Source organism: Typopeltis vanoorti, chromosome 12, assembly GCF_054136105.1.
Source record: "Typopeltis vanoorti isolate ZY-2024b chromosome 12, IOZ_Tvanoo_1.0, whole genome shotgun sequence".
Taxonomy (NCBI): Eukaryota; Metazoa; Arthropoda; class Arachnida; order Uropygi; family Thelyphonidae; genus Typopeltis; species Typopeltis vanoorti.
Window position 1 is genome coordinate 108,191,590 of NC_143560.1, and position 22,034 is coordinate 108,213,623.

Sequence of the window (22,034 nt, forward strand, 5' to 3'; positions counted from 1 at the left end):
ATGGTATGCCACCTTTTTAATAAATTACTCTGGATTTAGAGAAAGATGTTGAAAGTTTATTTTTCACTTAGAATATAATAAATTTAGTTTAATCCTTTATTAAAATTTAGTGTTTTTAGGATTCCATACTGTTGAGCTGGGTGATAGTATGAGTGTACATGCAAATATCTTCTTGTACATGTGAGTTTTCTATAAACAGAAAAAGATAAAGAACTATCTGGAAGTCGTGTGAGTAGTGTATCCAGGAAGGGAAAACAGTCATTAGCTTCCTGTTCCATTGTGAAGTGGATTTTAGGGTGTTGACTATTTAAATATAGGGAATAAGGAGGAATAAGCTGCCAGAGTCTGTTGTGGGTGCTATGATGGTGAGTGAGTTCAAGGCAAGGTATGATAGATACTGTAAGAATGTCATATAGTTGTGTGGACATGATGTTTAGGGCCTCCCTCGATGAGTCTAAGGACTCCCTGGAGTCGCCCCTAATAATAATAATAATAAAAAAATACACTAAAATGTATGCAACGTGTCTGGACCATGTGGCCAAATAGCAAACACATCATCAACACACTGTAGCCAAACCACTGGTTTGACAGTGGCTATATTCGTAGATAGCTTTTCAAAGTATTCTTTGTAGAAATTGGCTAAAGGTGGAGAAAAGGAGAGAAACCCATTGCTGTTCCATCTACTTGTTTATATATCTTCCCTTTCCATGCAAAATAACCTCATGTACTGTAAATTTAGAACCCAGCCATATTTAGTGAAAACTTGGCATGCTAGTCCCAAGCCTGGATAAATGGCGAGGGTTGAGTGCAGGGCTAGCAACCCAGTCTCAGAAAAAAATTTTTGCTATGCAAACTGAAACCTTCCAAAATGTGATACTGGACGAAGAAAATGGAACACGAACTGCCACAAACACGAGGCATTTCTGTGAAAGCCCTTCTGGGGGAAGCAGAAGTGCGGAAGAAAGTGACATATACCTTACCAAAAGACAAGTTTAGAATGGGATGTTGGAATGTTACAACCATGTTTGAAACTGGGAAGACATACCAAGTCTCGAGAGTTCTAGAAAAATACAGATTAGAAATAACGGGATTAAGCAAAACGAGATGGATAGGAACCGGAAAAATCAAATTAAACTCTGGTCACTACTTAATCTACTCTGGGAACCAAAATACAAATGACTACACAAAGGGAGTTGCACTAATGATGACAAAGAAAGCTCATGGTGCACTAATGGAGTGGAACCAAATATCTGAAAGAATACTAAACGCTAGATTTAAAGCCGGCAAACAGAACATCACAATAATTGCTATATATGCACCAACAAATGATGCGATCCAAGAAGAAAAGGATAATTTTTATAACATGCTACAGAGAAGTATAGAAACAAATAAATAAGATATGCAACTTATAATTGGAGACTTTAATGCTAAGGTTGGAAATGATAACACTAATAAAGAAACTGTTATGGGAAAGTATGCAGAAGGAGAAATAAATGAAAATGGAGAGTTACTTATAGACTTTTGTATGTTCAATCAGCTTGTAATAGGAGGGAGTCTCTTCCAACATAAAAAAATACACAAGTGGACATGGATAGCACTAGATAGAAAGACAAAGAACCAAATAGACCATGTACTTATAACAAGGAATTGGAGGAAATCACTACTGGATGTCAGAGTTAAAAGAGGATCTGAGGCATATTCAGATCACTTTCTCCTAACAGTTACCATAACAGTAAAAATATTTAAAAATAAACAAAGTGCACAATAGGAAGTAGTTTAGGAAATAGGAAAAACTCAAAAACAAAGAGATTAGAAATAAATTTATAACAACTCTACAGGATAAATGGGATAAACTTGAAAAAAGAGAAGGAGATAACATAGAGGGGAAAATGGGCCAAGATTAAAGACATACTAATAAGCACATCAGAAAAAATATTGGGATTTTGAACTACTACAGACAAAGAATGGGTATCAGAAAACACTAAATTAAAAATAGAGGAAAGAAATAGAATAAAAGAGAAACTGTTGCAGATTGGCAAAAATGTTGATCAAAAACAAACAGAAATATACAGGGCAATTAACAAAGAAATAAAAAGAAGTGTAAGAAATGATAAAAGAAAATACATAAAGAATCTAGCACAAGAGGCACAGGATGCTGCATATGTAAATGATACTAGAAAGTTGTATGCTATTACAAGGAAATAAAGTGGGAAAAAAAAAAACAAATGGATAGTTCCTATACTCAGTAATGAAGGAAAACTATTATTAAATGAAAAAGAACAGATAAATAGATGGGTGGAATTCTTCTCAGAGAAATTTCAAGAAATGACTGATGGTGACCAGAGCCTAGAATTAAATGAACAAAATGCATCATTAGATATAAATTTGAACAAAATCACAAAAATAGAAATTACAAAAGCAATAACTCAAATCAAAACAGGTAAAGCACAGGGAGCAGACAACATACCAGGCGATATACTAAAAGCAAATCCAAAACTTATAGAAGACATATTATATCCCTTACTAATTGAGATATGGCAGAAAGAAGAGTTGCCGAAGGAATGGAATACTGGATCACTGGTTAAATTACCCAAAAAAGGGAATTTATGCGAATGCAAATATTGGAGAGGTATAACATTGCTGAGTGTTATAAGTAAAATACTACCAAGGAGAATACTAAAAAGAATCAAAATAGAAATAGAAAAACAACTAAGACCAGAACAGGCAGGATTTAGAGCCAATAGATAATGAACAGACCACATTGCTACTTTACAAATTATCACAGAACAATCATTGGAACGACAGGCAAGCTTATATTTAAATTTTATCGATTTTGAACAAGCTTTTGACAGTATAAACAGATCTTCCCTATGGAAATTACTTAGACATTATGGACTCCCAGAAAAAATAATAAGAATAATTAAAAAAATGTATGAAGATTTTGAAATTAAAGTAATACATGGAATATCTGAGAGGAATATCCTCTCAGAACCATTTAAAACAAAGACAAGAGTAAGGCAAGGTTGTATACTCTCCCCTACTATGCTTTTAATTGTCTGGGTGATGAGAAACGTATCTTATCGAAATACAGGATTACAATGGTTACTTCAAAACTAACCCCATGATCTAGATTTTACAGATGATATCTGCTTACTTTCACAGAAGCATATTTCTGATATAGAACATAAAACAACAACACTTGTAGAAACAGCCAAAAAAGTTGGCCTTAGGATAAATAAAAATAAAACAATGCTGATGAAAATAAGTGCAAAGCAAAATAAACAAATAACAATAGAAGAAATACTGCTTAAAGAAGTAGAACAGTTTATATACCTTAGTTCAATAGTATCAATAAAAGGAGGGACTACTAAAGATATAAATAGCAAGAAACAGCTGGCTTATTCAACTTTCAACCAACTTAGAAATATTGGAAAAACAAGAATTTGTTATAAAATCTAAAATGAGAATATTTAACTCAAATTTAAAGATAATACTAAAGTATGGATCAAAAACGTGGATGTACAAAAGGATAGTTAATAATGTCCAGGTCTTTCTAAACAAGTTTTTAAGAATGATACTGGGAATATATTGGCCAAAACAAATATCAAATGAAGAGCTATGGCAGAGAATAAATCAGAAACCAATATTGCAACAGATACACGAAAGGAAATGGAGATGGTTGGGGCATGTATCGAGGAAAGAAGATAAAATAATAGTAAAACAGGCTCTAGATTGGAACACACAGGATAAAAGAAGACGAGGAAGGCCAAGAGAATCATAGAAAATAACAATATTGAAAGAAATAACAAATATTAATAAAAACTGGAACCAAATAAAAGCAGAAGCAAAAAACGGAGTCCGGTAGGAAATGGTGGTGGAAGACCTATGCTCCAAGGTGGAGTGAAGAGGATTAAGTAAGTACTGTAAATTTAAATATATCTGGGGGAAAATGTGACTTTAGTAAATCAAGGGTTTCAATTAATGGGACACTGGCAAATAGTGAAGTAATATCAAAATTAATCATTATGTTTGAACTTTTTAAGATATCATTTCTAATATACTTTTTAGGTGAACAGATTTTTAACAAAGGAGGGAAAATTATTTGTGAGGGTGGTTAGTAATTTAGCTAAATGTTCAGCAAGTTTGTATGTGGGACTGTTTATACTATCCACAATAGGGTGTAAGGACCTTGTTTGTGAATTTTAGAACCTCCATATATTCAGGATGTTTTAACAAGAAAAAGCTTGAGTTTGTTAATTATTTCTTTTGGCCAGGAAGTGACTTTTTTTTCAACAATTTGCAAACTTTATTCTTTTGCGAGTTAGTAGGATCATGATCTATAATTTGCTATGTAGACTAGTCTTGTAAAAGTATGTGCAGTTTGCTTTCATATTCAGCTAAATTTATCACCACAACTGCATTACTTATAACAATAGGTTATTACTGTATAGTTCTTTTAAAGTACTGATTTCCTTTTGTGGGATATTTTTTTTGAGAGGCTTGGAATGGATTAAGATGTTTGACACATTCTATTGAATGTTATTGGCTCTTGCTGGAGGCAGGTCATATATTTCCCATTTTTATGTTTTATTTTTATATCGAGCCCATACATGAGAAGTTGGTTGATCAACCTATACTATAAAAATTAGTACCATATATGAGTAGTGATGGGTTGGGAAAGGAGGAATTTGTTTACATTTGATTTGAGGCGGGAAGACTGTTCCACAATACAGCAGTTGCAGGGATGAAGGAAGAGGAAAAGAAACTTGTTCTGTTTGTTTCAAGGTGCACTATAAAGGGATGTTAAGCAGCAGCTGCATGTGTTCCAACGAGCTTAATACTAAGTGGGGGAATTATTGATGTTATTTCAGATGAGCATTTCCCTTGGAAATATTTGTAGAATATACATACTGCAGAAACCAAATGTCTGTGCGAAAGTGGGGGGAGTGAGTTGGTAAGAGATGGGTCATTAATAAGTCTAATTGCTCTCCTCTGTACTGAGTCAAGCATTTTGAGGGCCCCCACCCCATATGTGAGAGCAGTAATAAATTTAGTTTAATCCTTTATCCAAGTGTGTGCAAACAAAGTTTGCACCTGAAAGTATCTTCAGGACTGCGGTAAAGTGGTACAACACCGGGCAACTCCTTGCAAAGGTGAAACAAGCTACCAACACTCCTATCTCAGTATCTCCCATTATGCAAAACACATCTCCTTGCGGATATGCACAATGTTATGCATCAAGGGAAGGGCCACTACCCAGACTAGTTTTGACCTTTATTGAGGTCTCTTCAGTGGGAGCCAGGCCCAAGTGGAGATACCAGGCAGAAGCATTAGCAAGATCATCTCCTCTTATAGGAGCTGCCAAACGGTGTGCCACCTTTTTATTAAAGTACTCTGGATTTAGAAAACTTTCACCATGTGAGAGAGCAGTATTCAATAGCTGGGCAGATTTGTGATTTGTTTAATGTTAACAGTTGTTCAGGGGTGAAGTAGGTGAATTAACTTCTTCAGCAAAAGAGAAATCCTAGTTTTTTGCAGCTGAGGATGCAATGGTTGTGATGTGTTTATGCCAGGAGAAGTTTGATATCCAGGTAATTCCAAGAAGAGAAATCTCAAATTGTCTGGAATGGTTATCATCAAAAAGAATACTGGGAAAAAATGTTTCTTTTTTATGAGAAATAGGAGAGAATTGGGTTTTATTAGCATTGAAATTGATGAGGTTATCTGAATCCCATTGGAGGACGGCTCGGAGATCAGAATTGAGGGCAGTGGTGTTTGATGTTCTGTAAGTTGAGGTGAGTTGTGTAGAGTAAGGTTTATCAAATCAAAGGGAGGAGTGCAATGTGCTGTCATCTGCAAAACTGTGTGTTGGATTGGAGGTCAACTGAAGTAGGTCATTGATATATAGCAGGAAGAGGGTTGGTGAAGGACAGAATCTTGTGGAACCCTGGCATTAGTTGAATGGTGAGAGGATAAGGAACTGTCCACCATCACACACAGTGTCCATCCAGACAGAAAGCTGGCAATCCGACTATAGAAGTCCTGACACAGACCAACTGAGGTAGTTTGCTTAGTAAGCCTTTGTGCCAGACCCGGTCAAAAGCTTTGGAGATATCAACTGCAACCACTTGAGATTCGCAAACTTCTCCATGGCATTTGTCCAGAGATGGGTGACATGTGAGCAGATCTCCTTTTGATCAGCAGTGACGGAATCCATACTGGCAGTCATTTATTTGGTGGGTGCCTTCAAGGTAGTGTAGGATTGCAAATTGATGATTTTTTCCATTACTTTAGACAGGACTGAGGTAAGGGAGATGGGGTGGTAATTGGACAGCAGTGACTTATTGCCCTTCTTGGGAATGGATTGAATACAGGCTAGTTTCCAGGTTGTGGGATAGATACCAGTGGAGTCAGTTCTGGTGCACAAACTTTCAGGACAATTGGAGAAATGCTATCAGGATCAGGAGACTTTTGTGTCTAATTTGAACAGTATTTTTCTGATCTCTTCCAGGCAAATGGATATAGTGGCATTTATATGTTGAGCATCTGGAATGGTTGGGGTGCATTTACCATTGTCTGTTATACATGCATTGGAAACAAAGTGTGAAGACAGAAGATTGGCTATTTTTGTGGGTGATGATGCAATAGAACCATCTGGGTATGATAGGAGAAGTTACAGCCAACTGCTTTGGTGAGAGACCAAAGGCTCGACTGCCATTTGGACAGACTGCTAGTTTCCTGCTTTTTGAACTCTGTTTTGGAAGCATTGATTTTTTTTTTGCATTTATTTCAGGCTTCAGTATAAGCCCTAAAGGAGGATGGGGCTCTTGATTTGAGCCAGGTACAGTATGTTTGGTTTTTCATTTGTACAGCCTTGGCACATCTTTTGGAGAACCAGGATTTAGTTAGGGAATGAAAGTTCAGTCATCATCATCATCTCACCCGCTTGGTAACGGGTTGAGTCCACTAAGAAGAAAGGTTCTCCACTTATTACGATCTTTGGCCATCTCGGTCATGACTCTATAGCTAGGCAGATGGGAATGTTCTTTCAACAACTTTATCCAAGTGCTTCTTGGTTTGCCTCTAGGTCATATATATATGATATATATATATATATATATTAAGATCTAAATATGGCAATCTATGAGGGGCCATTCTCTGAATGTGACCAAACCAACTCAACTGATGCTTAATGGTTGTATCTATTATATCATCTGGGAAGTTTAAATCTATTCTGACCTGATCATTGGTCTTGTGTTGCATCCAGTGGGTGTTGTTGATTTTTCTGAGGCATTTCATTTCAAATGCTTGAAGTTTCTTGATTGGTTGTTGAGTTAATCTCCAGGTTTCTGAAGTACAGGTAGCCGAGGGGATGATAATTGTTTTATATAATTTTAGTTTTAGACTTGTTGGGATTTTTTTATTTTTCTATATTTTATTTAGTTTATTCATACTGGTCCAACCAAGGTTTAGCCTATGTTTTACTGTTTCCATGTTTAGGTTACTGGAAACGAGACTGCCAAAAATATTCATTAACTTGTTCCAACGGATGATTTTCGAGATTTATAGAAATATTTTCTTCTTCTCTACCTATCTTCATTATTTTTGTTTTATGAAGATTTATTTTCATACCATAGGTTTTACAGGAGTCATTTAAGATATTAATATTTTTGAAGTTTATTTTTCACTTGGTTAGACTATAAAATTTAGTTTAATCCTTTATTCAAGTGTAAGCAAAAAAAGGTTTGGCCTGAAAATATCTTCAGGACTGAGGTAAGGTGGAGCAGCACACTGGAAACTCGTAGCAAAGGTGGACCAAGTTCTCATCACTCCTTGTCTCAGTTTCTCCCACAGTGCAAAGCACGTCTCCTTGCAGACATGTACACTGCTATGCATTAAGGGGAGGGCCATTACCCAGACCGGTTTCAACCTTCATTGAGGTCTCATCAGTGGGAGGCAGGCCCAGAAGTGGTGTGCCTGTTGGCAACTCGTATAGGTAAACATGACCACTCCAATGCTTCTGCCTTGGTGTCACCACTTCTGGGCCTGCCTCCCACTGATGAGACCTCAATGAAGGTTGAAACCGGTCTGGGTAGTCAGCATATTTGATGTGATTAATGTTGGTGCCATTGGTTTTTACACCTGGTTCATCAGCTATGGTTTTACAGACTTCTTCTAGGAAGATGATAAAGAGTTGAGGTGAAAGAGGACAACCCTGCATTATAGCTTTTTCAACTTTGAAATCCTTGGTTTTAATATTATTCATTTTAACAAAAGCTTTGGTATCTCCATAATAATTTATAATAAATGTTAAAATATTTCAATCCATTCTTACATTCTTTAAAATGGTGATCAATTTATTTCTATTAACTGAATCAAAGGTTGGCTTGAAATCTATAAAACAAGAGTATATGGGCAGGTTGTATTCCCAATATTTTTCTGCTATATTATTAATGGTGAAGATGTGGTCTGTAGTGGATCTATTTGGCCTGAATCCTGCTTGATTTTCTTCTATGATTTTTTCTGTAAGCACCTGTGTTTTCTCTTTTGAATAATTCGGATGAATAGTTTATAGCTATGGCTATAAACTATAATAACTTCTGTTTTCCAGAGTCAGCTGGGTTAAATAATTTCATTAAGAAGTTAATGGCTTTCTTGCCACCATATTTCCATAGTTATATAGATATTTCATCTTTACCCAGAGCTTTCGAGAGTTTCATTGGGTTCACTGCATTTATAACTTCTGCTGCAGTTATGGGTGGTGCCTTTTCATATATCATCTCTTCTATTATACTTTCCTCCTCGTATTTGTAGATTTAGGGACTCAAAAACACACGTGTTGAACAGATTATTTTATTAATTACAAATAAAATAAAACTTGACGTTTCGACCTCTATATCGAGGTCATCATCGGAAGAATACAACTGTATACAGAACCAAGCTTGAATACAGAACCAATACAACTATACAGTTGTATTCTTCCGATGATGACCTCGATATAGAGGTCGAAACATCAAGTTTTATTTTATTTGTAATTAATAAAATAATCTGTTCAACAAGTGTGTTTTTGAGTCCCTAAATCTACAAATATGAGTGCTGATCACCGTGTAACCCTAAAAGAAAGAACTTTCCTCCTCGTGTTCTTTCTGAAATAATGTTTGATAGTAGTCTTTCCAGATTATTTTAATATTTTGTAATGATCCAGTTTCTAGATTGTTTTAGCTCTTTCATTGTTAGTGGTTTATCTTTATATATCTTAGTTAATTCTTTTAAAATTTTATATACAGTTTTATTGTCGTTTCTTTTATTAGCTTCATCACAAAGTTTTGCTTTTTCCTCCAACCAATCATTTTAGGCAGATATGCACATTTTATCAATTTTGTTTTTAAGGTTCTTATAATGTTGTGTATTTTCTTCTGTATTTTTTATATTTAATATATGATTTGCTGCTCTTTTTTCTTCTGAAGTATTTAAAATTTCAGGGGTTATCCATTCATCATTTGGTCTTGCTGTTGTTCCGAGTATATTTCGTGCAGTATTTATAATAATTTTTTTACCTTGATTCTATGTATTTACTATATTATCATAGGTTAATCATCTGATCTCACTTCCTATTAGTGTTTGATAGTTGTCTTGTATAAATTTCTCTTTCAGTTTTGACATGTCCATTTTGTTGATAAAAGCTCATGACCTGCAGTACTTAAATTTTAGTTTTATTTTTGCCACAAGCAGTTCATGGTCAGCGTCGAAATTTGGAGTGTTTAAAGTTCTAACATTTTGAACTGATGATTTCCAGATATGTTTGATTAAAATGTAATCAATTACAGTTCTTTGTTGTACCATCTGGTGAGGTCCATGTGTATTTGTGGGAAGGTCTATGGAAAAAGAGGGTATTGCAGATAATTAGATTATTTGCTTTACAAAATTCTAGTGTTCTTTCTCCTCTTTCATTTCTATTATCAACTCCAAGCCTGGGGTGAACTGCCCAATCTTGCCATTAAAATCTCCCATCATGATTAATATATCTTTCTTATTAGTCTTGTCTATTAAATCTTTTAATTTATCATAAAAAATGTCTATTTCTTCATCTTCATGTGACTGGTCGGTGGTGTAGATTTGAATAATTGTAAAGTGAACATTTTTCTCTTTACTTTTTAGTCTGATAGCGATCATTCTTGGGCCATGGGGGTTCTATGGCCATGACTGCATTTTGTAAACTGTTATTCACTAGGATGGCAACTCCTTCTCTATGTATATTGTCCTTTCTTCCCGAGTAGCATAGTTTTCCCGAATTCAGATTTATAACTCCTTCTCCTGTCCAGTGGGTTTCAGCCAAGCCCACAATGTCCCATTTAATCCTAGCAAGTTCTTTTTCCATCAGGTTTGTTTTTCCATGTTTTAGCAGTGTTCTTATATTTAACATTAGGAGATGAGAAACTCTATTGGCTGACCAGATAACATACTTCTCGACTGCTCCCTGTGATCTAGGAACAGTCACATCGGCTTCCTCGGACGGAGTAGCGTTCTCTTGACACACACAGGGGAGATTCTTGATTCATAAGGTTTAATGGCAAAATAATGCAGCCGGCTTGCCATTCCTCTGCTGCATCCTTTGGTCCATGGCTCCTTATTCTTTATTTAGAGCAACCTGTTGGGGTTTCCCTCATCCGCCACCTGAGGGATGCGCTTGGTTAGCGTCTGGTCTCCCCCAGTTCAGAGTAGTGTGGGGAATGTATGTTTCCATGCCAGTGAGGATTACTTTATAAGTTTGGTGCATATGTTTGGGTTGGATGGCCAGAAGCAATAGTCCAACCATGGGAATGTGGCATAGAAGTTGCGGAGGCTGTCCCACTTGGCACTGTTATAATGCCAAACTACTCTTGTATGGGAGTGGCTGGGTAAGCGTTGTTGCATGGGGGAGGAGATGAGCACTAGATTGTGGTCAGAATTACCCAGGGGGCCCACTACTTTCATTGTGTATTTGGAAAGATCATTGATGAGGAAGAGATCTAGGGTGTTCGGGGAGTGGTTCAGGTTATCTGGTTGGCATCTGAACAAGTTGTGCAAGGTCATTAGTGATGGCAAATGTTTCAGCATTATCCTCCTAGGAAATAAAATTTCCTAGGAGGATAATTTTGCTGTTGGAAAAGTGGGACCGGAGAAAATCAATTTTTAAGGAGAGGAAATTAAAGCGCTCAGAGTAGTTGGTTGCATTGGGAGAATGACAGAGACAGCAAATGAATTCGATTGAGTGGGGAAGGGATGTTTTGATGAAAATTTTCAACCCCATTCAATGGAAGCCATTATTTTGGCTTTTAGAACTTGCCTGGGAGTACCAGCAAAGTTATGTCCTCGACTTAATGTGCACTAACAGCTTCATCCGTTAGGGCTACCGATGAATTTGAAATCCTCCAGCATCATTTTGCTATGAAATGACCACAATTATAACAAGATTCCATCATTGTGAATTTATCACTGGTAGCCCTAATGGAAGAAGAAACTATAAATTTGTCAGAGGGTGATTAAGCAAAATCTGGAGAGAAGGACTATGTTTCAGACTTGGTCTCTGACTCCAAAACTAGTCAAATCCATCCATCTACTCGCTGGACATTATCAAATTCCATTTAGTCATTCCTTTCCTTGGTGATGCTCCACACTAGTTCTCGCCAGGTGGTCCTGTCATATGCTTTTCTGGAGGCTTCAACTCTCAGAAGATCAGTCACCATCTATCTTATTGAAAATTTATCCCTTCCTCTTATTTCAGGAACTTTACCTTCTATTACTGTCTTGAGAAGTCCTTCTTCCATCTTTTCAATATGTCCGATCAGAAGTATTTCGATTTTCTTCTGTCAATATCCTTAAGGAGCCTTAAAGTTCTGCCAATCCTTTCTAGCACCCACAAAAATACTGACTATAAATTGATAAATCATTAAATTCATATATAAAGTAGGAGTTAGAGACCATGGCATTTGATAATCAAAAGTATCATAAACATAACAGCAGTAATGTGCTACTGCATGGAAGAAAAAGCTAGAAATATTATTATGGGTTAGTTATTCAACATGTTAAGAAAATACAAGATGTTAATAATGGAAGTTTTTAACATTGCCTTCAATATTTAAATAGCTACAAACAGAAGTAGAAATTTGTGAGAGTTAATTTGTGATAGATTTGCTGAAAGAAATATATATATATATATATATATATATTGGAGGATGTTTGAGGACAGAAAGGAACTGTATGCAAGAGACCACTTGCATTTGAATGAGGAAGGACATAAGCATCTGGAGAGATTGCTGTACTGAACGAGTCGGTGTGTTAATGCAGGAAAACTAGAATACCCAGGCTGGATGGTAGCAGGGGAACAACATCAGATAAGGCTGAGTGGGTTCTAGAGGGGATAATGCTAGGTATAGAAAAGTGGCATTTTTATGCTTTATACTAATGCCAGGAGTATCCGGAATAAAGGAGAGGAATTGGTGGCGCTGATAGCATCAGCCTGGCCAAAGATTATTGGGATCACTGAGACATGGTTGACAGAAAAGGATATAATAACAGGAATAGAAGTAGCAAGGTACAGCATTTTTCGGCAGGATAGGAAGGGAAAGTGCAGTGGTGGAGTACTGCTCATGATAAGTGACGACCTATGTTCTCTAAGAGTGGGGTTTTGGAAGGCAGTGACACCAGTGGTGAGCTATGGAAATTTTAACAAAGGGTTAGCATTGTCAAGCAAAAAAAAGGCCTAATTTAGCCCTTATAATACTTATATTGTGACTTTGTAGAGCTTCTGACAGATAATTCCTGTAGGATATCAATCATTAATGCTAGATCTTTTAAAACTTCCAAATTGAGAAGTCAGTTTAAAAAGCCCTTATATTTATCGTTCGATGCAATATGCTGGGTAATTTCTCCACAAAGTTGGGTAATTTCTAATTAAAATTTTTTACTAATTGAACATTAGTAAAAAAAATTCTATTTCAACTTCTGAAAAAAAAAAAAAAAAAAAAAAAACCAAGAAGACAAAGGAGCAGTGATTCTACAATATATACACTCAATCACAGATAAAATAGCAAACAAAATTGCTTTCCCAAGAAAACTTAAAAAAGTAGCTTTCTATCCAATCAACAAAATCTTTGAACATCTGAAACTTCCTAAATCTCCACATCTGCCACCACTCAAAAAAACAGGTGTCTACAAAATCGGTTGTAATTGTGGTCTAAACCATATAGGATAGAATGGGTGATCTGGTGAAATATGTTGATCGGAACACTTCAAGGATGTTCAGAATGAAAGAAAGCACAAATCAGGGATGGCAGCACATATAACAGAAACAAAACACCAAGTAAAATGGTAACAAACTGAAATGCTCCATACTGATTACTGTTTTTACTCATGAGAGTTCAAAGAATCAGTGGAATGATGAAGCATCCTCTACAGTGTAACAAAAAACAAAGAATGATTTTACATCAAGTCTGGTCCTCCTTAATCCACCATGACACACTTGTATCTACCAGTAGCATACAGCAACCTACAAACCAGCAGTCAGCATAATAACAAATGAGCACTTTTCATTCTTTACACGTTTTCAAATATTTTTCACTAGATATGTTAACTGTTATTACTTTTCTTTCTAGTTTTTAGTTTATTCATGTTATTCCCTGATGAAGTGAAACAAAGTGCTTCATGAAACTAGTCACAATAAAAATACAGTTTCTATTTGATATCTTTGTTTGAGGTTTTATACCAAAAAAAAGTTCTAAAAATGTCCTATCTCCACAGAGGCCTTGGCAACAAGATGAAAATCTTAACTACTAAAAAAAAGAGCCATACAGCTTAATTTCAGAGATGTAAAATTACACAGGCAAAGTGATATTAGATCCAACATCATTTCAAAGCCGAATGTTTGTAGAAACCACAAGAGTTTCATAAAAATGACCAGAGAGCTTATGAGAATACAATCCTCAGCATCAAGTTACATTAGTTTATACTACTTAAAAGATATGAGTGCTATCCAAATCACCTTTTCTTAGTGCATTTTTTAAGGTTTCATTGGCCTGACATGTTTCAAACTGGTTGGTCCCTTTCAGAGACCAAGCAGAAACTTTCATTCAGTACTAAGGAAATCAAATGTCAGAGAAATGTATCCACTGCAAGACTTTCATTAAATAACCAAGTCAAGGGTATAACTAACTGTGGTGCACATTCCTTAAGAATACGTGGTGATATGTCATCCATTCCCACAGATTCACATCTACATCTGAAACACCTCTGTTTCTTTCACTTCGAATTCTCCTATGTAATAAATAATCCAGATCATTTATACCAGTATGATATACACTGTAATAGTTTTGATTCATAACACTAAATACAGCATGGTACACAAAAAAAAAAAACCTCTACTGATTAACTACAATTATATATGTTATGGAGTAAACAGGTGTTGTAAAGTTCAGTATTGTTTTCTTTTCTTTTTTTTTTTTCTTCACCAAACCGTATTATTTTCATAGTATTTTGTGTTGTGAATCAATACTGACTGATTCAGTTTACAATGGATCCACATTAGATTGCTATGGTACCAACTATATGAACACTTTTAGAAATTGCAAAATCCCAATTCTCAACAACCTAAACAAAACCATTAAGAAGAAACATATCCAAAAGAGAATGAAAGCCTGAATACCCCAACAATTGAAATTGCACCTCATGGTATATAAAAAAATCATGTACCAAGAAATGAAAAAAAGCTTTCATACTTGATTTCCAAAATAATGAAATAAAACCTTAAGGCTATAAACATCCATTGCTTATTATATCAGCTAATATGCAATAAAACCATATAAAATTTAATTCAAAAGCTTACATCCACTCAGAACACATACCAATTTTTGGGTCATCTATATAGCAAACACTACTATGCTATGCTCTCACTCACCCTCCACAATTCTTTTTTTTCTAAAGACAACTGCTTATTTAAAACAGCCAACACACCACAAATATTCTTTTTCACTCATCACACTTGATTATTCATTAGGATCAATCACACACTTAGAAAGAATCAGTTGTGCACCATTTTTCATGTATAAGAGATATGATTTTATTCTACCGTCATGAATTTCTTATAATTATCCAAGATTAATCTACTAATTATGTTTTGGAACATAAGCAATGATAATTAAACTTAATATGGATTTTATTTCCATAATTTTTATTAGCACAGAATTTTTGCCCTAGTATTAAGGACATCTTCGTATGACTTGAATTAAACAACCAGAACATAAACCAGAAGATTCAACAATGGAAATGCCTGAACTTCACTAATAAAATATCTTAAATTAGCAATAGATTTTAATTTAAAAAAAAATTTCCAGAACTTGTGGAGAAGTACTATTCCCATAAAATGGATAATTGCATTTTTGTTTAGATTCGAACAATGTAGCAAGGTTTCACAATTCTCTTTATATAAGCAATTCATGAGATTACTTTTATAAAAAACCTTATCTTCTTCCAATGGAATTGAGGTTTAGTGGAGGTAGCATGTTCTGCAAGTTCCAAGTGTGCAGGCTCAGGAAATTTAATGTAGTGTATATGCTCATTATGATGTGCAGCTGTTATTTACCTGTTTGGACAAAATATGATAACCCATACTTTCATTTTAGCTGTTTTGACAATAAAAATTGTGCATAAATAGCTGAAATGTTTTACTTGTTCTATAGCCTCTCCATTCAGAACACAGCTGAAGTTTTCTATGTTCCTGCTTATTTTCATAGTTTTTGTCTTTTTATTAGTGATTTCCATACCAAATTTGCTATGCGTGTTAATTCAATTTAGTTAGAGAATCCTGGAGACAACCACTGGATGTGTAGAGGAGTACAACATCATCACCTGCATAAAGCAAAGAGCTAAGTTGGATATCTCCAATTCTAAGATCACATTTAATGCCACTATCTTTCCGAATGTGATCCACATAGATGATGAATAAGAGTGGAAATAACGTGCATCCTTGTCTTAATGCTTGTTTTACATCAAACCATCTTCCTATATTCTTTCAATTCTAACTGCTGACTTAACAACTTAAATATAGACTATTTATTCCCCTGTATAATGTTCCATTTACCTCACATAAATGTAGTGTTTTGAACAGCTTTTCCCAAGGCACTTTGTCATATATATCTTTTCCAGATCTATGAAACTTAAGTAAAGATCCCTGTCATATTCCCATGATTTCTCAACTATTTCTCTTAAAGTAAAAATCTGATCCTGACAACATCTATTTGGCTTGAATCCAGCACTTGTTCTACTCCCACAAATTTTCTCAACCTCATTTCCAGTATGCTTTCATGAATCTTACCTGGAACACACAGTAGAGAAATTCCTGTAATTCTCATATCCAGCTTTATTCCATTTATTATATATATATATATATATACTAGGGTGGTAGCCCCCCTGGCACACAACCCCCCCCCCCCCCGTGTTTAGGACTGGTAGGCCGCCTCTCCTTGAATTCTGATGACTTGTTCCACCTTGTGTCATTCTTGTGTCCACCATGTCATTCTTATTTTTCTATCCTTGCAACAACTTCACCACATGCTGCCCTAGCTGAATCAATGTTTTTTTTCTGGGTTTGTCACTGATACTCCAAGGTTTTGGTCATGTTTTTGAACTGTTTTATTCTTTCTTCAATAATGAAGTAAGGATTTTAAAAATTTTTATTAGATTATCACTCAGTGAAGTATCTATTACAGCAAAGTGAATCATTATTTGGAGATGGAATTTTCCAGGCAACATCTTCCTTCCCGGTTGGTAGTGTATCACTTGTTCCATTCAAACGGAAAGAGAGAAAGCGTCTTTGTGTCTCAATGCAGGCATTATTAGGAACAGAAACATCTGCGCTAGAACAGATGCTTCTGCTCTAACACAGAAGCATCACTGCTAGAACAATATTGGATGATGCACCTCCTCCTCCATGCGAGATTCGATAGGAGTTTGTCCATTTTTGGATTGATGTCTTTTCCACTCTGCCTTCATACATACTTGATGTAGTTCTTTCTATTTCAAGGTCCATTCCAGAAGCAGAGCTTATCAATCCATCTTTCTTTTGATGAAATAAAGTTCTAACTTCCAATTACTTCATCAGATGTGGGATATGATTGCTTTACTGTTGTGGAGCTTATGTGGGTTCCCTCTGCTATCTTGCAAGAGTTAATTGATCTACTTCTGTTAATGTCTACTATCATATCTTCACAAGTCACGAATAGTGTTCTTTCCAAATAAGGGAGATGCATCTGTACCCTCTAACTACCATCCAATTAGAGTTGCTCCTGTTCTCTCTTACATCTCTTTCATAAAGTGTTAGCTTAACATCTTCAGTCATGCATTCAACATGATTTTAGACAGGAGCCTTCATCCCTGCAGATGGCTGTACTGAGAATATCTTCATTCTTTTCTCTCTTCTTTCTGGATCCTGAAGCCAATTGCAATCTCTCTTAAGTCATCCCTGGATCTCCAAAAAGCCTTTGATAGTGTCTCTCTCTCTCTTCTCAAACTGTACTTTGAACTCTGTCTATTGCAGAATGTCCAGAAGCTTTCTTCGCCTACATATCAGAAATTGACTCTGCAATTCCCTTACTATCACATCTCTTCCAGTACTTAAGGGGTGCATGCCAAGGTGATCCCCTCTCTCTTTCCTATTTTATTCAATTGTGTCACTAATGAATTTCTTTGCTCTCTTCCAAGCCATATTAGCTACTCCCTTGACACAACTACTGTTAATACCATGGTATTCATTGATGACCTTATACTAATAGCCTCTACTAGAGAAGGCTTGCAGGAACTCCTCAACCAAGCAGTCGACTTCTTTTAAGTTTGAGGGATAAACATCAATGTGACAAAGTCGAGTACACTTTCTCTTGTCCCCTCATGTAGAGTCATGAAATTGAAGTTGAAAATTGAGTTTTCCCTGCATAGTATGTAATTGCATTCTATCCAGTTCTTTTGGAGAGGAAATACTTTGGCATTCTCTTTGACAGGCCCATTCTGTATTCCCATCCACTCTAAGATCTTTTCTTTCTTCTCTCTATAAAGCTCCACTTAAACCTCAACAGAAACTCTTCATTCTGAATTATTTCCTATCATAGGTTGCTCTTAGGTAGAGTTTCTCTCTCTTACTCTGTCCCAGATGAATGGATATAGAATTTCACTAAACTTGGTTATGTCTTTCTCATGATGTGTCACTAGCATTTTTCCATGCCACTATAAATCATGCTGGTCTTGGCAATCCCTGGTTGTAGTGGTTAGTGCCTAGATTACATCTATTCAGATTAGAGAAATTTTTTCTCTCCACTTCAGAATTATGTCTTGATGCCTCTAGGACTTGTGTTAAGGATAATTATCAACACACCTCTGGATTGGTGCTTGATGGAAGGACACCAATTATGACCACCTCAGCTGAACAAAGGAGATGGGCTTTAATGTTGCACTATTCAGTCAATGGAGCTGCATTACAAGAATCTAAACATATCCCCTGTTAGTATCAATGGATCAAGGATCGGGGTCACTTCCTTTCTGGTTCTGAATATACAGATTTAATTAGGACAAGAATCAATGCTCTTCTGACTCTAGCTCACACAACTCTTGAAAGAAGTGATGACAAGAGCTGCAGAGCAGGCTGCCAGAGTATAGAAAATTTGGCTGATGTTGCTAAATGTTGTTATAGCACATATAGAATAGGTGTCAGAAGACACAATGCAATAGTGAGGATTACAGAGAATAGGCTGAAGAACAAAAGTTGGAACAGCAGTGGAATTCCACTAAAGGACTAACATTGGATTAAAGAAGCCTGACTGGTAGTAAAGAGAGGAGATGAGTTATTCATTATTAATATATACAAGTTGTGGGTGCTGGGAAACCACTCACTATCTCCATCATGAGAAAGCTGCCTACTATACTGAAAACCATGACTTGGTATGGTTACTTCAGGAAAAACATCACATCATACCAAAATTTATCTCTGCAACCGTATCCTGTATCCAGCAGAGTTATTGGTGGCAGGCTGATTTCAAGACACTCGTTGCATGCCTTGCAGGACACACACTGGTGGCATGGAGGACTTACCAGAAAATGACTTTCTTGAATCCCCAAGTTTAGAGATGGATAGCAAAGGATATTTTTGGCACCTAGGCCTCTTCTGGTCCTACATGTAGGACCATAGTATATAACACTGTTTTCAGTGCAAACTTAGAAAAATAAAATAAATCATTTGATAAGCAAGATGGCAGTATAATATTGGGCAATGAAATTTACCTACCACTTAAAGGCATTTGCAAACACCCATGCACTGGTGCTTGGATAGTATGTATGATGTCTACTTAACCAACCAGGTATGATGGCTGAGTGGATGTTACATGTTAGCTTTCAATATATGCATGACTAATAAATAGCATTAGGTAGTTTTCGATGGAGTGTATTTTTTTTTTTTTTTTTAATTTTACTTCAGAGTAAATATAGAAAGGCAACATAAGCTTCTGGACATGCTTTCTGCTATGGTGAATGCTTAAGAAACTTGTGGTGAAGTGTATTACTCTCTCAGTATAAAAATGCAGAGTTAACTGCAATTACAAGTTCCAACTATTGTGTACTTGTGCTTGGGTATAACCTAATGAAAACAATAATATAATTTCTTATATACTATAATAGCAGCTATACAAAACATACCTGCATGCCAGAGATTCTGACTCCTAATGTCCCTGATGTTGTAGAGGCTACCTTTGCCTGATGACTTTGTCTTTTGGTTAAACTAGCATCATCTCCATATTGCCTAGTGCCCATTTTCAAATCTAACACACAGGGAAACTCATACTTAGATGTCAAATTTTCTAACAGGAGGAACTCTAATTTAAAAAAGGAAAGATAAGAATACAGCGTGAATAGTGATAATCTACTCTTGGTCTTGAAATATACAGTAAACAAGTTTCTTAAAATTAAGAGACTTGTTTACAGTTTTTGTTTAAAACTATTCCTAATTTTGAAATATACATAAAATTATGAATGTACATTCATACATTTTCAATTGCATAACTAATTTTTTTTAAAAGTTGACACTTAAAAAATGGAAAACAAATAACTTTGTGCAGTTCTCATTATTTGTAGAAAAGGCATGACGCATCAGTTTTAAGAAATAATGTTTGATCTTGTACACATAATGTACATTTGATCTGTGCCAATTAAGATCATAATCCTAGTGAAAATTTTCAATATCCTTTAAAAGTTGCATAAAAAATGTAGAATTATATAAAAAATTAAGATCGATACTGTATTTATGATACAAAAATAGTAATTTTTTAAAAAATATTTCACCTATATTGCTAGTGAAACAACTCAAATGAAATATTTGCATGAATTTGTGTGACTGAGCTCAGTTAATACTTGGGATAGTGACCACCTTGGAATACTGGGAAAGTGTTTTTACCCTCTTCCCATAGAAGATATAAAGCAGTCATTGAAAAAATAAAAGAGTTTAGATTTGAGTTAACATCTGTTGCTGAGATGTGACATGAACGAGCTGAGATGGCAAGCTGTTATTGGAAATTATTTAATGTGCAGAATGTAAGAGAAATGGTGTATGTTACATTGATATATGAAGTAATTTTGAAAGTTCAAAGGATTTGTTTTGCAGGATGAAATAAATTGATTTGGAGTCCTGTGTTCAGTGAGATTAATGTTTGGTAAAAGTGTGAGTGTAAACATTCAGCAAAACTAGATGTGTCAGGCTGGTTGTATGAGAGCCTGAAAGTGCACATTAAAATGAAAAGTCTATATTGTGACTGTAATGACTGAGAGTGAGAGATTAATTGTTTCCCCAAGGTCCCTTGGGAAAACTTTTGTTCCCTTGCATTAAGTGCAAGGGAACAAAAGTTATTGGCATTTGCAAAACCTGTTTGACAGAAGAGGCTATTCTTATACAGGAATAAAATGTGATGGATACAGTGTTTTCAAGAAGGGATAGGAAAGGCAGGGAAATGTTGCTAATGGCTACAGATGAATTATACCCAATAAGATTAGAAATCTTAAATCGTGGAAGGAAGAGAAGTCACATGGCATCAAGGAAATGGAATTCATATACCTACTGAGAGATAATTACATGAGGCAACATGTGATGGAGGGGGCTTGGACTGTAAGAGTATTGGACCTGGGCTCAGGTGCAGAAGCGTTATCCATAACCCAGATGGCCACATTGCCTTCAATTGGGGAAAGGGATTGTGCAGTCTTACCAAAAAAGAAAAAAAAAAAAAAAGAAAAAGAAAAAAAAGGAGGAATATTCTATCAAGAAGGGGCATATGTGGAACTATAAGGCAGGTGAATATGACAAGCTAAGTAGGAAGCTCAAAGTTGTGCAAAAGCATAAAATCCTGCAAGCAAATAATGTAAGATAGTTAAGGGGCATCGAGAGGAAGCAGTATTACTTTGATTACCTAAGGTAAACAAAGGAGGAGGTAGGAGTTGGATGGATGAGTAATATCATTAAGCATGAGTTGATGCAGGAGAAATGTTTCAACACTTAGCAAGGGGGGAAGAAGAACAAGAGGTCATCCCTGAAAGTTGAGTTAAGGTGTGGTTATTAAGGACATTTTTTACTAGAGAGTTTTGAATGAATGGAATGGGCTTTCAGAGTCGGTTGTTAATGCTTTATTCATTAATGGATTCAAGGAGGGGTATGATAGATTGCGTGGATAGTTTGGGTCTCCTGCAAGGAGTCTTCAGACACCATGGAGGTGTCCATACAATAATAATAATAATAATAATTTCAATTATATCAAAATGCTATTCTGTCTTATTTCTTGAAGAAAGATATTTCTTCAACCTTCCATTCTTTTTATAATATTCTTATTTCTATTCAATTTCAGTTTTCTCTTGCAACGATTTTCTTATTGAGCTTATTGTGGCATGAGCATATTAAATCCACAGTTTCCTCATCTCTAAAAAACAATTAGTATATGTTTTTTTTTGTTCAAAACACTACTTCTCTTTTGCTCAACTCC

At 35.6% G+C, this 22,034-nt stretch overlaps 1 protein-coding gene across 3 annotated transcripts in view; it reads right to left on the reverse strand.

Moving 5' to 3' along the window:
* Positions 1-22,034, reverse strand: part of LOC150101124 (inositol hexakisphosphate kinase 3-like) — a 125,042-nt gene that overhangs the window by 19,698 nt on the left and 83,310 nt on the right. For all 3 annotated transcript variants that reach the window (XM_090402241.1, XM_090402242.1, XM_090402240.1), the window contains one exon: positions 19,711-19,886. In XM_090402241.1, coding sequence (XP_090258367.1) covers positions 19,711-19,886 — 176 coding nt within the window. The remainder of the gene's footprint in view (positions 1-19,710; positions 19,887-22,034) is intronic.